The following is a 17,427-nucleotide window of genomic DNA, read 5'->3' as shown; positions in this document are numbered from 1 at the left end:
GGTGAGGAAGATGTATGAGACAGGCGAAATACCCTCAGACTTCAAGAAGAATATAATAATTCCAATCCCAAAGAAAGCAGGTGTTGACAGATGTGAAAATTACCGAACTATCAGCTTAATAAGTCACAGCTGCAAAATACTAACACGAATTCTTTACAGACGAATGGAAAAACTAGTAGAAGCCAACCTCGGGGAAGATCAGTTTGGATTCCGTAGAAACACTGGAACACGTGAGGCAATACTGACCTTAAGACTTATCTTAGAAGAAAGATTGAGGAAAGGCAAACCTACGTTTCTAGCATTTGTAGACTTAGAGAAAGCTTTTGACAATGTTGACTGGAATACTCTCTTTCAAATTCTAAAGGTGGCAGGGGTAAAATACAGGGAGCGAAAGGCTATTTACAATTTGTACAGAAACCAGATGGCAGTTATAAGAGTCGAGGGACATGAAAGGGAAGCAGTGGTTGGGAAGGGAGTAAGACAGGGTTGTAGCCTCTCCCCGATGTTGTTCAATCTGTATATTGAGCAAGCAGTAAAGGAAACAAAAGAAAAATTCGGAGTAGGTATTAAAATTCATGGAGAAGAAATAAAAACTTTGAGGTTCGCCGATGACATTGTAATTCTGTCAGACACAGCAAAGGACTTGGAAGAGCAGTTGAATGGAATGGACAGTGTCTTGAAAGGAGGATATAAGATGAACATCAACAAAAGCAAAACAAGGATAATGGAATGTAGCCTAATTAAGTCGGGTGATGCTGAGGGAATTAGATTAGGAAATGAGGCACTTAAAGTAGTAAAGGAGTTTTGCTATTTGGGGAGCAAAATAACTGATAATGGTCGAAGTAGAGAGGATATAAAATGTAGGCTGGCAATGGCAAGGAAAGCGTTTCTGAAGAAGAGAAATTTGTTAACATCGAGTATTGATTTAAGTGTCAGGAAGTCATTTCTGAAAGTATTCGTATGGAGTGTAGCCATGTATGGAAGTGAAACATGGACGATAAATAGTTTGGACAAGAAGAGAATAGAAGCTTTCGAAATGTGGTGCTACAGAAGAATGCTGAAGATTAGATGGGTAGATCACATAACTAATGAGGAAGTATTGAATAGGATTGGGGAGAAGAGAAGTTTGTGGCACAACTTGACCAGAAGAAGGGATCGGTTGGTAGGACATGTTCTGAGGCATCAAGGGATCACCAATTTAGTATTGGAGGGCAGCGTGGAGGGTAAAAATCGTAGAGGGAGACCAAGAGATGAATACACTAAGCAGATTCAGAAGGATGTAGGTTGCAGTAGGTACTGGGAGATGAAAAAGCTTGCACAGGATAGAGTAGCATGGAGAGCTGCATCAAACCAGTCTCAGGACTGAAGACCACAACAACAACAACAACAACAAGGTAATCATCAGACAATGTAAAGTTTATTTATTGTAATTAATTTTCAACAAGTGCCCCAATAATAATTTTGATTTCAAAGCAATTTTTACAAAAAAAAAATTTATTTAATTGAACTAACGATTTCCTTGCACTTCCCTTAAAGAAAAGTTTCAGTTAAAAAAAAAAATAAATAAATAAATAAATATTATTTGCAATGCAGTTCCTCCAAGCCGTGGCTAACAATAAGAGCAGAAATTTGACAAGCAGTTTCAATGAGGTAAGAAATTAATTCTGATTTTTTTTGCACAGGGCCAAAGACCGATATTTCGGTTTAATTGAATTATCATTATCACTGAGATTTTCTTATCACTGAATTGACTTTCATTTTTTTGTGAGGAACTTATACTTGGGTCAGATTGCTAATTTTTGTTTAATTGTCATTGTCAGTAGATTTCATTGCGCGAGGTTACACTTGGCTCCCATTTATTATTATATTTTTTATTTAAATATTTCTGTGGGGACGATATTGCTTCTTGGCTCCATTTCTATTAAATATTGTCATTTTATAAAATTTCAGTGGGGAGGTTACACTTAGCGCAATGTCCATTAGCATTCTTAAATAATATTGTCGTTCTTTTAAATTTTTGTGGGGAGGTTACAATTGTTTATTATGGGCGTGTAATTACAGCTCTAACAGCACTCTCCATACCATAAAATTCAAGGTGAGCATTTCGAAGGTTAGTTAATGGGTTTTTTCTGAGAAAACTTATCCCAATCTCATCTAGTTCTATTGTGCAAATAATTCTTCATCAAGAAACTTGTGCAGCTCTCTGTGGCTTGAATGAACCAGTTTCTCAAAAGTTGCTCTCCACAGTGACTGGTTTTCAGGCCGCAGCATCCTGTGGCACCATACATTAGCCCATTAATGCCCAGTAGCAACTAAAGTTGCCAATGAATTTAAAAATTAATATTGGCAACAATGATAATACTGTACACTATTTAACTGCTGGAAGCAGTTTTGGACACTTTTCTTTCTTGTTTAATATTTGAAGTTTCAGTATTCAGTCCATCATTGTTGCTTACGAATGTTAAATCTGCTGGTGGGTACGATTGTTAAAAACCGCTTTGATGGAAAATGTAAGTACAGGACAATATATGAATACTTGAAGTAAATTTTCTTTGCTGTCTTGTAATAAATAGTCTAAATTACACACAGGATTTCCTTAGAATATTTATGTTGGGTAAAATATGTCTGGTATCTTTAGTTGCCACTGGGAACTTGTGTTGCCTTTCAGGTGTGATAATTATTTATGGACTTCGGACAAAATAATAAATTTTCTTGAACCAGATCAAACAGAACAATACAATTAGTGGGCATCATCCTTTCTTATGAAGTACAAGGTTGAGATACTAATGAAGATTCTGATTCATTAGATGATGAAGTTCAAGGTTGGTTGGTTGGTTTAAAAGATGGGGGGAGGGACCAAACTGCTAGGTAATCAGTCCCTTGTTCCGGTTAAAATAATTCCACAAGGGTGAGAATAAAATAATTAAGACATACAAAACACAGCTGGAAGAAAGGAGAAAACCACAAGAATGACACAAGGGCAACAAACACTAAAATTGACAAAATCAGACAAGAAAACCACAGAGAGATGCAAGAAACGTGTAGAAGAAATCAAACAAGAGAGCAGATTACCATGGCTGACTGACCATGAGAATAAAAAGGAGAAGACAGCCATTCTGCAACACATTAAAACCTCCACCTTGAAAGCACCCTGGTGGAGGACACTGGGGGACAAAGGACATGCGCTAAAACTTAGATCAACTAATAAAACCCACCCTCACGAATAAAACGTAAACTAAAGCTGCTGTTAGGCATTGTCATCCAACACCGAAGGTAGAGTGCTGGGAAAGTTAAAAGTCCTCCACAGAGCGGCTAAAAGTGGGCAGTCCAGCAAGTGATGGAGGAGGTAACCATGCGTTAGCCACGTATGTCCAATGTGGAGCCACCAGAGGACAACTGCGAGAGGACCACATGGAAGACTTCCACACATTTGTAGTCTCCTTAATGACACGCAGTTTGTTGTGCGTAATGTTATGCCATTCCGTCTCCCAAAGCTGAAAAACCCTGCAGCGTAAGACAGAACGCAGGTCAGTTTTGGATATGCCCATCTTCAGAAGTGGTTTCCATGTAGCCTGTGTGGCCAGCCTGTCGGCAAGTTTGTTGCCTGGTATTCCAACGTGTCCTGGGGTCCACACAAACACCACTGTATGACAGGACCATTCCAGGGCATAGATAGGCTCCTTAATTGACACTACCAACGGATGGGGAGGGTAGCACTGGTCGATAGCTTGTAGGCTGCTCAAGGAGTCAGTACACAGGAGAAATGACTCACCAGGGCATGAGCGGATGTGCTCAAGATCACGAGATAAAGCCGCCAGCTCTGCAGCGAAAACACTGCAGACATCTGGCAAGGAGTGCTGTTCAATATGTCCTCCATGAACATACACAAAGCCAATGTGACCATCAGCCAATGAGCTGTCGGTGTAAACCACTTCATGACCCCGGTACATGTCGAGAATCGAGAGGAAGTGACAGCGGAGAGCCAGAGGGTTAACGGAATCGTTAGGGCCATGTGAAAGGCCCTGGAGAAGCTTAGGCCTAGGTTTACACCATGGAGGTGTACGTGAATGGACCTCGAGGAAAGGTGGTAATGGGAAGGACTCCAGTTCAGACAGAAGGGACCAGACATGAACCACAAACATAAGCCCTGACCTGGGCCGCCGATGCGGGAGACGAAACACTGTCTTTGGAAAAGGAGACAGTAATTCAGATGTGCAGGAGAACTACGAACTTGTGCAATGTAACTGGCAAGCAGTTGTGCACACCTAACCTTCAATGGAGGGACTCTGGCCTCCACCAGGACACTGGTCACCGGACACATTCTAAAAGCTCCCGTCACTAGGCAAACGTCACAGTGGTGCACTGGGTCAAGTAAACGCAATGCTGAGGGCACCGCCAAACCGTAAATCAGACTCCCATAGTCAAGGCGGGATTGAACAAAGGCTCTGTAGTGTAGTGTAGAGCAATCTGCATCCCAGTTGGTGTTGCTCAGGCAGTGGAGGGCATTGAGCTGCTGCCAGCACTGCCACTTAAGCTGATGAAATTGAGGTAGCCAAGTCAATCGGGCATCGAAAACCAGTCATAAGAATCGATATGTCTCCACTATAGTGAGTGGATCATCATTAAGGTAAAGTTCTGATTTTGGATGAATGTGCGACGCTGACAGAAATGCACAACACACAACTTTGCGGCTGAAAACTGGAAGCCGTGGGCTAAAGCCCTTGACTGTGGCTTGTCAATGGCTCCATGTAGCCACTACTCAGCAACACCAATACTAAAGGAGCAGTACGAAATGAAGAAGTCATCCGCATACAGAGAAGGTGAGACCGACGGCCCTACAGCTGCTGCTAGACCGTGAATAGCCACTAAAAATACAGAGAGAGACTCGATATGGAGCCCTGTGGAATGCCATTCTCCTGAATAAGGGAGGGAACTATGGGAGGCACTGACTTGGACACAGAAAGTATGGAGTGACAGGAAGCTTTGGATAAAAATTGGGAGTGGGCCCCGGAGACCCCACTCATACAATGTGGCAAGGATATGATGTCGCCAGGTCGTGTGGTATGCTTTACTTAAGTCAAAAAAGACAGCAAACTGATGTTGGCATCTGGAAAAGGAAAAGGCTGTCCAGATGGCAGACTTGAGGGACACAAGATTAGTAGTAGTAGAGTGACCCTGGTGGAAGCCGCCCTGACATAGAGGCAGTAGGCCATGTGGCTCCAGGACCCAACCCAACCGCCGACACACCATACGTTCCAGCAGCTTACAAGGAAGTTGGTGAGGCTGATGGACTGGTAGCTACCCACATCAAGCGAGTTTTGACTGGGTTTGAGCACCATAATAATGGTGCTCTCCCACCATTGCGATTGGAAAGATGCCTTCACACCAGACCCGGTTGAAGATGACGACAAGATGTCGCTTGTAGTCAGATGAGTGATGTTTAATCATCTGACTGTGGATCCGATCCGGCCCAGGAGCTGTGTCGAGGCAATGTGCAAGGGTGCTGAGGAGCTCCCACTCTGTAAATGGGGCGTTATGGGGTTCACAGTGGCGTGTAGTGAATGAGAGGACTTTCCTTTCCATCCACCGTTTGAGGGTGCGAAAGGCTGGGGGGTAGTTCTCCAACGCAGAGGCTCGAGCAAAGAGCTCGGCAAAGAGCTCGGCAAAGAGCTCGGCAAAGAGCTCGGCAATCGTGTTTGCATTGGTAGATAACACGCCATTGATGTTAGTGCCAGAGATACCTGTTGGGGTCTGGTACCCAACAGACATCTGATTTTTGTCCAGACTTGGAAAGGTGACGTATGGCACACAATGGTCGACACATACCTCTCCCAACACTTATGTTTCCATCATTTTATAAGCTGGCGAACACGGGCATGGAGCCGTTTAAAGGCTATTAGGTGCTCTAGGTAAGGGTGTCGCTTATGTACTGTTAAGCTCGCCGACACTCTTTAATTGCCTCAGTGACTTCCGGTGACCACCAAGGGACTGTCTTTCACTGGGGGCACACAAAAGAACGAGGGATCACATTTTCTGCCACAGAAACAATCATTCTAGTGACCTGCTCAATGATAACATCAATAGAACCATGTGGGGGAAATTCAGCGGTGACAGCAGAGGTGAAAGCTTCCCAGTCTGCCTTGTTTAAAGCCCATCTGTGTTGGTGTTCATGGGCATGACACCGGGGTAGTGACAGGAGGGTGGGGAAGTGGTGGTGGTGGTGGTTTTTGGGGAGGAGACCAGACAGCGAGGTCATCGGCCTCATCAGATTAGGGACGGATAGGGAAGGAAGTCGGCCGTGCCCTTTGAAAGGAACCATCCCGGCATTTGCCTGGAGCGATTTAGGGAAATCACAGAAAACCTAAATCAGGATGGGGAAGTGGTCACTACCACACAGGTAGTCACGTGCTCTCCAGTGGATAGATGGGAGAAGGCCAGGACTGCAAACCGAGACATCAATGGCCGAATATGTGCAATGTGCCACACTGAAATGTGTGGGGGCACCTGTATTTAAGAGGCAGAGGCAGAGTTGTGACAGTAAATTTTCGACCTTCCTACCTCGGTCAGTAAGCATGGCGCCACCCCACAAGGGGTTAAGCACGTTAAAATCTCCCAAAAGTAGGAAAGGTTTAGGGAGATGATCAATCAGTGCAGCCAATACGTTCAGGAGTACTGCACCATCTGGAGGAAGATACATTGCAGTCAATTATTTCCTGCATCGACCTTATCCTGACAGCCACACTTTCAAGAGGGGTTTGAAGGAGCACAGGTTAACTACATAAGGAGTTCAGGACATAGACGTAAACTCCACCCAACACTCTATTATAGTTGCTACGGTTCCTGTAATATCCCTGACAGATGTGGCACCCAGGGGTCCACATTGCCAGGAACCAGGTTTCCTGGAGAGCAATGCAGAAAGCAGCTGTAAAGCTTAACTGGTGCCGTAGCTCCACCAGGTGGTGGAAAAAACCGCTGCAATTCAACTGGAGGATTATACGATCGTGAGACTGGGAAGGCATGAAACATTCAATGTGGCAGTCTACACCTCCAGTCATCTTCTGCCACCAGATGAGTACCTGTGCGATTGAGGGCCCAGCGATATCTAGGTCGTCAGCAGATGCCCGAATCTCCACCTCATCCTCAGACACAGAGCTTGTAGGTAGTGGTGGTGTGCGTGCCACCACAGTGCCTTGATTCTTGGGGCCCTTTCTTTTTAGGTTTCTCTCACTGCTCCTTAGGTTTGTCCGGCTGGGAGGGCTTCACTGCTTCAGTCTCAGGGACTGAGGAGGACCATGAAGCTCTATGACCAGCTACCTGTGGTCGCTTCAGTCAATGGTTGGTGTCAGCTTTGCCACTGGTAGAAACCTGGGAAAGGAGAGACCCAAGGGATCCCTCCCTGGCAAGAGGATCCTAAGAAAACATACACTTCTCTGGCTGAGAAGTGGGGACTGAAGTCCTCGATTCCTCGATTGTTGGGGGGGGGGGGGGGGGGGGGGGAGGAGGAAGTTGTTCCTAAAGTAGGTTGTGCAGAGTTAAAGGGAGGGAAATGCCCCCCCCCCCCCACCACCACCACCATCAAGGGAGCAGGTGGAGTAGGGGAGGCATGGGGCTGAACAGTTTATCAAAGGCAAGTCAATTAGATTTGGTTTCAAACTATGGGTTTTGGCAAATCCTGATGGCTACATTATATGTGCAGAACCTTACTGTGGCACACATACGAAACTACCTAAAATTGATCTTGGTCAAGGTGGAAATGTAGTGACTGGTTTGATTCAGCACAGAAATATTCCAGATGGAACAAAAATCTACTTTGACAATTTGTTTACGTCAGTTCTGTTGCTGGAAGAACCGTTTAGAAGAAACCTGGGTGACATAGGGACAACGCGAGACAACAGAGTTGGAAAACAACTGAACTCGCCATCAAAGAATGAATTTGGAAAACAAGAAAGAGGAGACCGTGTTTCAGTATCTAACGGCCAAATGACAGCAATGAGATGGATTGACAATGAAGTAGTGACAGTTTTTTCCAACTGTGGTTATGTAGAAATGAGGAAAGATTTAGCAGAACAGAAAGAAAGAGAGTAACAATAAAGACTACTGATGCTGTGAAACAACAATCTGCATATGGAAGGGGTTGATCTCAATCTATTCACAGCTCTATACAGGACAAAACAGAGTAATGTTGTAAGACAGGACAGAAAAGATCATCTCATCATCAAAGGACAATCTAAGTATTGCAGATGCCAGGTATGCAAGACTTGAACTGTGTATATTTGTGTGAAATGCCAGGTACCACTTCATCCATGTTGTTTTGAGGGTTTCATAAACTTTGAAATACCTCTAAGCTAAGATTCAGATGAGAATTCTTCAAATGATTCACAACTGTTTTCACTGTTTAAATAGCTTTCTTTGAAAAAATACAGTGAGAATGTGTAATAAAAAACAGTTCAAAAAATAAAAATTGTTATAAATCTGGAAAAGTGTTTCATTTGTTACGTTAAGTGCCCATTGGCAACTTTAGTTGCCATCAATGTTCATGACTATTATAAGTGAAAATTAAACTGAAATTATGTTTTTCATGTAAACCTGTTACAAAACAATAACCTACAACTATTTTTAAGCAGAAAAATTTAACTTAACACTTCTGGGCACTTATGGGTTAAATGCATGTCTGCAAGTTGCTGTAACAAGTAACGCTCTACAGACGAGCACGGATGGGCGTGACGTTGTCAGCTCAACGGTGTGTGCGCACACACGTAGTATGGCTGTAGCAGCAACAGCTGTGCAGTTCCTTACTGGACTACCTTCTCACAGCACCTTTTAACGTATGGTGTTGAGTTCACTTTACAGGATCGTATATCCTCATGGCTTAACAAATGTCCTCCTGTGTATAAAATGATACCGTGTTCCTATTATTTGTATATCTCAACAAAGCAAAATAAAGAGCACTGTCTTTTACAACAATCGGAATGAATCATGTACAGCATCATATTCAATACAAAAGGGGTGCTAAATGGATCTAAATTGTTCATGTAAATACAATAATTAACAACATTAAAATAATATAAACTACTTGAGCACATACCAATCACTGTAGCATGAAGAGTATCATACTTGTGCAGAGGAGTATTCCTTAGTAATGAGATTAAATTTATGGTGCAAATGCAGTACACACCATCCAGTCAAAAATGTGAAACACAAAAATAAAGACAAATTATGTCAAAGGGTAAATGCCACTTAGTTTATAATCAGCTTCTTCCTCAACACTGTTGTTATCTAATCTCTGGTCCATGAAGGTGACTGGAATTGCCCAAGGACATAATTATGTTTTCAATATTAATTTCTATACTCACTCACTTCACTTTTCCATGCTTTCTTAACAACTGTTTCTGTGTCGTGTACAACATTACTCCACTTCTCTGGCATTATTTGTGCCACTGCTTCCTCTAACAGTCCTTTAATTTCTGTCACAACGGAGCTTTCATTATTTGTTGCCACGTAATGTTTAGTCATCATCATCATCTTGGACAGTTTCCAGCCACTGGCTGGGTCTGTCAGGAACACAAGCCTCTCCATCGTGTTCTGTCTTTCCACCATTCCCCCTCTTCCACCTTCGTCCAGTTCTCTCCTCTTCTCGTCACACATTCCTTCACTCCCTTCATCCATCTATCTCTTGGTCTTCCCCTGGGCATCTTCCCCTCCACTTGCAGATCAAACATCCTCTTTGGAATTCTTCCCTCATCCATTCTCTTCATGTGTCCATACCACTGCAGTCTTGATTTTTCTATCCTGTCCTGTACTGGTTCCTCCTTTAGTCTTTTTTGGTAATGTTTAGTCTGTTTCCAAATCATTTCTATGGCATTGGAGTAGTAGTGGTATGGTGGACACCTAAGAAACCTGTGCCCACGTTCTTTAGCTATCATGTCGACAATGTACTATTGAAAATGAGGTTCCCCCCCTCCCCCCACTACTTCCATGAGCTCCACCTTACATAAACCATACTGAATTTTCACATCATGGCATTTCAATCAGTCAACAATGTCGGCTTCTTTCATTCAAATCATTGGGAGTTTTACCCTTAATAACTGAATGGCATGGGGAATTATCCATTACAATGGCAGATAGCTGATTTACATTTTCCAATAGTTGCCTCTTGAACCACTTCTCATCACTGCAGTCGCTTATTTTTTCTCGATCTGTAAATGCGGAGACAGTTAGGTAAGAAACCAGATGCAGTTCTAGCATGCAAGACAATAATTCTTGCACACACTCCCACAGGGACAGCAGAACTTCCACATATGCTACCATGTGTCCATCTTTTCTGAAAGAATGATCAGCATTTATCCAGGTTTCATCGAGCCACACGACGACTTCAACCAGCACTTAAATGATATTTCTCAAAAATTGACAACTTCCACACTACGATGTGATCATTCTCTATTATAATTTTTCACCCATTAACCTTTTTTTTTTTTTTTTTTTTTAAAAAAAAAAAAGTGAAAATCACAAGGTCTGTTAACAAGGAAGTCTTGCTGCCACTGAATAACTCTGCCTCATGAAGAGTACCACACAACTTTTTTTTATAGCTGGATGTTCTTTTCTCTTATAATATCCATGCATGCAATGACGAACAGCATCTTTTTGAAAAGATGATAATTCTGTTACTTGAGGTTCTGTCTTTTCCTTTTTGCTGGGTATTCGCTGTTTAGATGAACCAGGTTCTTTGTCTTCTGTACTGTACTTCTCCTTACAAACCTCGAGGACCGTATTTTTATTTTTATGTATCTCAAAGCATCTGCAGTTTGTGACAAAGCAAGCTGGGATCTCTTTACTTATTCTCTTGTTTTGCCATCTACCTCCTTAAAGTCATTTTTTCACTTTTGACTAATTACCATCAGCATACATGAGTATAATCTGCATTTCCATAAAAGAGAAAGGTTGGCCATAAGTCTTAATAAATATAGCAATAGATCTAATTTTGTGCTTAGTTTTGTGTATGTAATCAATTTCCTAATTTATTTTGACAATTCCTAGTTAATATGTTTTGTTATAGTGTGAAATCAGTGTTTCATGACTTAGATTCTATTGTTGACTTACAAACAATATTAATTCTGTACTAATTATAAAGATTTGGAAGACGAACCACTAGCATTCTTTAAGTATTTATTTGGCTCTTTTCGAAGTCAAGTTAGCAAAGCTGGCCCTTAATTAATTCCAAAATAATTACCAGGCTTGTCAAAAGTATTGTTTGTATAACTATATCTGTTAATTTCATCATTTAAACAAATAATTTGGCCTAACCCATGTAGAAGAAACTGTTACAAAGAAGGAATTTTTCTGTATATTCAGTTATTTGTATGTTAATTAGTTTCAGTGCTTATTATTATGAGGATATGTAAAGGCCCGATTTTTGGTCCTGAGACAGTCAGTCCACAGCCAATTTTCAAATGAGAAACCTGTATTCGTTAGATCAACAACAGTGCATCAACTTAACTGTGAAATAGGTGTAACACAAAGAGGCAGGGTATTAAAATAATTAGAGTGTGTGTTCAATAGCGTCGCATGTATCATATTATTCCACAAGAACTGTGTGGTTATGTTTTTACTGCTCATAGATGTTCGACAGTGAACTATTGTAGCAGTATGCTGATATTTGTCTTCAAACTATTAATGAGGCTGGTCAAAAGTTAACCAATAGTGAACTGGCCATGTAACTGTGTAATACTGCAGGGTTGTGAACAGTGAAAGTAAAGATCTGTGAAAAGCAACTATGCAACTGTTGGCTACATCATTTACAGTAATCAGTGTTGAACTTCCACCTCCCATTTTTCAGCCAGTATAACAATGCAGTACGTCGACACTGAGGACTATCAACAAAGAAATAAAGCAGGTGAATGTTACAAGTTCTTTCAGCTACCTTTGTTAGAGGCAATACAGTCACATCATTCTCTCTCTCCTTCTCAAAATACTCGCACACAAACTCATGTGTCTGACCACACAAAACATGAGCAGATTGATGAACTTTCAATTTAGCAACCACACTTTTTTTTTCACACTTCCGCTACAGGCTTCAGATATTCTGTAGCGCAAAGTAAACTCGCTGCAGAATGAAATAAAGCACACATTGAAATGAACCACGACTGTTTGCATTACCGATCACAAGTGTCATCTACAACTGGCAACTACAGCTGCTACCTGCAGTAGGGGAGAGTTCTGACAACATGAATGGAACAGGAGACACAGACAAGTGTGTTCTTCGATTGGCTATTGCTATGGCAGTAGCCCTGTAAACAGCTAGATGTCAATCAACTTTGTTATTCTGAACCGGGTATAGTTTTCTAATATCCTGATACAAATTGGTTTAAGCCCTGTAAATCCTTCAGGAGATTCTATCTGAACCCTATAGAAATGCACTCTGAATTTACTAACATTCCAACAGAAATATACTAAAAGAGACTATAAAGGGAAAAAAAAGAAAAGTAAACAGAAAATTTACTTTGATCAGTCACTCAGAATCAGTGGAACTGAAGAAATACCTGAACACTGGCCATGTCAATAGTATTATGAGACTCATACGAATATCTGAGGAAACCGGTCAGTATGCAAGCTATATTAAAATCGATTGCTTTCAGTTTTATTCTCACCTTACGAGCCATAATGAGACCACTGGATCGGTGTCTGACCTTCATCACCACACCTCCATTTCCAGCTCCAAGTTCTCCCAGTTTCTCAAAGTCATCATCTGATAATTCACCAATCTTTTCTTTCTGAACAAGGAAGTATTCCATTCGTTTCCTCTGAGTGTCATCCATTTCCAATTCTTCCAGTCTCTCTTGCAAAACTTCAATGCTTGTTTTCCCTGTCAATGTGCTACGCCTATAAACAAATACAGCAACAGTGAAAATGTGATCTTTTAACACTTCAATGACTCAGTGACAGTACAACATATTTAAAATAAGGTACATCTTAGATCCTGAGTATCAGGTAATACCTACACAAAATATACCTTGAAGTTCAAACGTAAGCAATATCCTGAAATGTCAAACATATTTGAAAGGAATTTTGGCTCTTAGAGCCTTACAAAATAAACAGTCTTTAAACTGAAGCACAGTATGAATGTAACAGAGCTTTAGTGCTTTACTGGGTAGGCTACTACTGAAAACAACATAGCCTTATGCTCCTCTGAGCTGAAAAGCAACCCACCCAGGACTTAACAAAACAAGGAACTTCCAGTTTAACACAGAATCTAGACTGTGAGCACTTTCCACTAACAATATACACAAAACCTTATTGGAGTTGAAATACTCATAAGTGGGAGGCAACAAATAATCTTATGGCTACACAGGATTGAACTCCTGACATTTAAAATTTTTGTGTTACACAGACCCACAAAACTGAGGGAGATTAGAAAGAAACTAATCGTATGATAAGCACATGCCTGCTAATGAGAAACAAGAGGCCTCGATTCTGTTCCATACAGCAAATAAATAAGCTTTGACAGTAACTATAGTAATTTGCAAGGATGGTATAAAGGTAGTTTATAAGTTACTTCAAGAATTCAGTAATCGAATGGGCAACGCAACTATGACTGAGAACAAACACAAATGAAAGGGACCATATGTACAACCAAATATGAATAGGACACTCAATGTGGCACTACAGGGATTCAACAGGTGATCACTGAATTACATAGACCTCTTCAGCACTCACACAATGATGGGCAATCCAACAACACACGGCAATTGAACTGGTCACTTGCAATGTCCATGCCCACAAAACACTGGCCTGTAATTTATGGGAACTCTGTGATATTTGCATATACATGTCCCTGATCTCTGAAAATGTACCAAGAACTTGTCGAATCCAAGCTATGCATAGTCCCTGCTGTACTGCATTCCGAAGATGGACCAATACTGTATAAAGCAGTTGGTCATAATGTTTTGGCTCATCATTACTATCCTAGTTTTGGAGCCAATAGTTCAATATTGGTAAGGAGAGAAGGACAAGGCTTGGGAAAGTTAAAAAGAAAGGGCAGGTTACTCACATCCTACTCATCCTGGCATCTCAGTTACCTACCTTCCTTTTTAAACTAACAGAAGTTATCCACTTCTCCTTTTCTAGTTCCAAAATCTAGTTTAGTGTTTTGCTTTTATGTGTGTGTATCTGCAGTACTGAAATTTCGCCTCCTCTGGGTAAGTACTCAACAAGAATTCTACCTCATTATTTTATTATTTTCTTGAGCGAATTTTGATTTTGATACACACAAGGTATTGGCCCCATCAAGTACAATGTCAATCAGTGTTAGCAATTATACAGAGTGCACCAACACTTCCTTCAGGACACCAATGCATGTACAATGAAGAGGCAAAGAAACTGGTATGCCTGCCTAATATGTAGTGCCCCCACGAATTCACAGAATTGTCAAAATATGTCGTGGCATGGTCTCGACTAATGTCTGAAGTAGTGCTGGAGGGAAGTGACACCATGAATCCTGCAGGGGTGTCCGTAAATACGTAAGAGTATGAGAGAGTGGAAATCTCTTCTGAGCAGCACTTTGCAATGCATCCCAGATATGCTCAATAATGTTCATGCCTGGGGAGTTTGGTGGCCAGCAGAAGTGTTTAAAGTGGAAATGTTTAAACTCATAAGAGTGTTCCTGGAGCCACTCTGTGGCAACTCTTGATGTGTGGGGTGTGGCACTGTCCTGCTGGAATTGCCCAACTCCATCGGAATGCACAATGGACAGGAATGGATGCAGGTGATCAGACAAGATGCTTATGGACATGTCACCTACCAGAGTCTTATCTAGATAACCAGGGATATCACTCCAACTCCACACACCTCACACCATTACAGAGCCTCCACCAGCTTGAACAGTCCCCTGTTGACATGTAGGGTCCATAGATTCATGATGTTGTCTCCGTATCTGTAAATGTCCATCCACTCAATACAATTTGAAATGAGACTCCTCTGACCAGGCAACATGTTTCCAGTCATCAAGAGTCCGATGTCGGTGTTGACGGGTCCAGGCGAGGTGTAAAGCTTTGTGAAGTGCAGTCATCAAGGGTACACTAGTGAGCCTTCAATGCCAAAAGCCCATATTGATGATGTTTCATTGAATGGTTTGCATGCTGACACTTATTGATGTCCCAACACTGAAATCTGCAGCAATCTGCAGAAGGGTTGCACTTCTGTCACGTTGAACGATTTTTTTCAGTCTTCGTTGGTCCCATTCTTGCAGGATGTTTTTCTAGCCACAACGATGTCAGAGATTTGATGTTTTACCAGATTCCTGGTATTCACGGGACACTTGTGAAATGGTCATATGGGAAAATCCACACTTAATCACTACCTCAGAGATGCTGTGTCCCATCACTCGTGTGCCGACCATAACACCATGTTAAAACTCACTTAAAAGCTTGATAACCTGCCACTGTAGCAGCAGTAACCGATCTAAATACTGTGCCACACACTTCTTGCTTTATATTGCCATTGCTGACTGCAGCGCCATATTCTGTCTGTTTACATATGTATTTGAATACGCATGCCTATACCAGTTTCTTTGGCACTTCAGTGTAGTAACCAAGTACACACTCTGAAGATATCATACAAAGAAAGTAGTATAAATTCTTTATTCTAAGTATAAATTCTTTATTCTAAGTGCCACTAAATTAACCAAAGAAAAATTCTACTGAACACTTGGGTTCAATGACATATCGTACCCCAGTACCCCAGCAAGAAAAATGACATGAGCCGGAAACCAGCATCTGTAGTGTATGTTGCTGAAAAATACCTGTGAACTATCCAATGTGCATGAAAAAAATATAACAGAATTTACTATCAACAATAATTACTTAAAATGTAAAGGTAGTTTACATTTTTTCAATATAAGTTTTATAGACTTAATTCTTTAAGTCAAGTTTTCTCAAGTATTGCATTTCTGAGTTGTGTCACTGTTCTTGCCACTTGATGTGCTGCCTTCACTAGATAAATGCTGCAGATCACATCGAGTGTATAACAATGGGTCATAGACGTCTCAATGTCGGAAGATCATAGGAAAATGGAAAACAGCCTGCGAAGTTTTGTTAAGAGGCTCAACACGAGTTCAAGTATTACACATAAATTGACAGAACAGCTCACTATTGTCCATTACACAACTGACAATACATTCCTGAAAAGTCATTATCATACAATATCTAGAAGTGCACATTCCGAGTGATCTGAAGTAGAATGAATACACAAAACAACTTGCAGGTAAGACTTATGCCAGATACGTTCATTACAAGAATTCAAAGGGAATCTAATTCTTGCATGAAGGCAGCATCTAAAACTATTGGTTGGTTGGTTTGTGGGATTGAAGGGTCCAGAATACAAAGGCCATCAGTCCTGTCTAAAACTACTGTTCAATTGATTCTCATGTGTAGCCTGCCAGTCTAAAATCCCTAACAGGAGAGTCAATGGAGGATATCAAAAGAAGAGTATCAAACTTTGTCAAAGGTTGGTTTAGCAAACAGGACAGTGTCACTGAGGTTCTCATTCAACTCCAGTGGCAGACAAAACAAGAGAGATGTATCACTGAGGTGTTTGCTGTTAAATATCTGACAGCATAATTTCAATAAGATTTTATGAAGACGGTGCTCCACAGCTTGACTGTAACTTAAAAACTCGAACACCCAAAAGCTGTTGTCTAGATGAAACTTTTTATTAACTACTAATTTCAGTGAAGCAATTGCCATCCAACATACACACTTCATCATCACAAGAAACACTTACACAGGAAATCCACGACAAGAAATACAAATTGGAAAGTGACGGTAACCACCTTTAAGATTACATTACATTACCCCCCCAAAGAACCACGGACCTTGCCGTTGGTGAGGAGGCTTGCGTGCCTCAGCGATTCAGATAGCCGTACCGCAAGTGCAACCACAACGGAGGGGTATCTGTTGAGAGGCCAGACAAACGTGTGGTTCCTGAAGAGGAGCAGCAGCCTTTTCAGTAGTTGCAGGGGCAAGAGTCTGGATGATTGACTGATCTGGCCTTGTAACACTAACCAAAATGGCCTTGCTGTGCTGGTACTGCGAACGACTGAAAGCAAGGGGAAACTACAGCCGTAATTTTTCCCGAGGGCATGCAGCTTTACTGTATGGTTAAATGATGATGGCGACCTCTTGGGTAAAATATTCCGGAGGTAAAATAGTCCCCCATTCGGATCTCCGGGCGGGGACTACTCAGGAGGACGTCGTTATCAGGAGAAAGACAACTGGCGTTCTACGGAACAGAGCGTGGAATGTCAGATCCCTTAATCGGGCAGGTACGCTAGAAAATTTAAAAAGGGAAATGGATAGGTTAAAGTTAGATATAGTGGGAATTAGTGAAGTTCGGTGGCAGGAGGAACAAGACTTTTGGTCACGTGAATACAGGGTT

General features: G+C 41.5%; 1 protein-coding gene across 2 annotated transcripts in view; it reads right to left on the bottom strand.

Moving 5' to 3' along the window:
• LOC124804772 (dual specificity mitogen-activated protein kinase kinase dSOR1) overlaps positions 1 to 17,427 on the bottom strand; it is a 77,392-nt gene that overhangs the window by 41,405 nt on the left and 18,560 nt on the right. For both annotated transcript variants that reach the window (XM_047265092.1, XM_047265093.1), the window contains one exon: positions 12,645 to 12,876. In XM_047265092.1, coding sequence (XP_047121048.1) covers positions 12,645 to 12,876 — 232 coding nt within the window. The remainder of the gene's footprint in view (positions 1 to 12,644; positions 12,877 to 17,427) is intronic.

This window comes from Schistocerca piceifrons, chromosome 7 (assembly GCF_021461385.2).
Source record: "Schistocerca piceifrons isolate TAMUIC-IGC-003096 chromosome 7, iqSchPice1.1, whole genome shotgun sequence".
Lineage (NCBI taxonomy): Eukaryota > Metazoa > Arthropoda > Insecta > Orthoptera > Acrididae > Schistocerca > Schistocerca piceifrons.
Note: the sequence above shows the minus strand (reverse complement) of the source record. Positions and strands in the feature narration are given on the sequence as shown.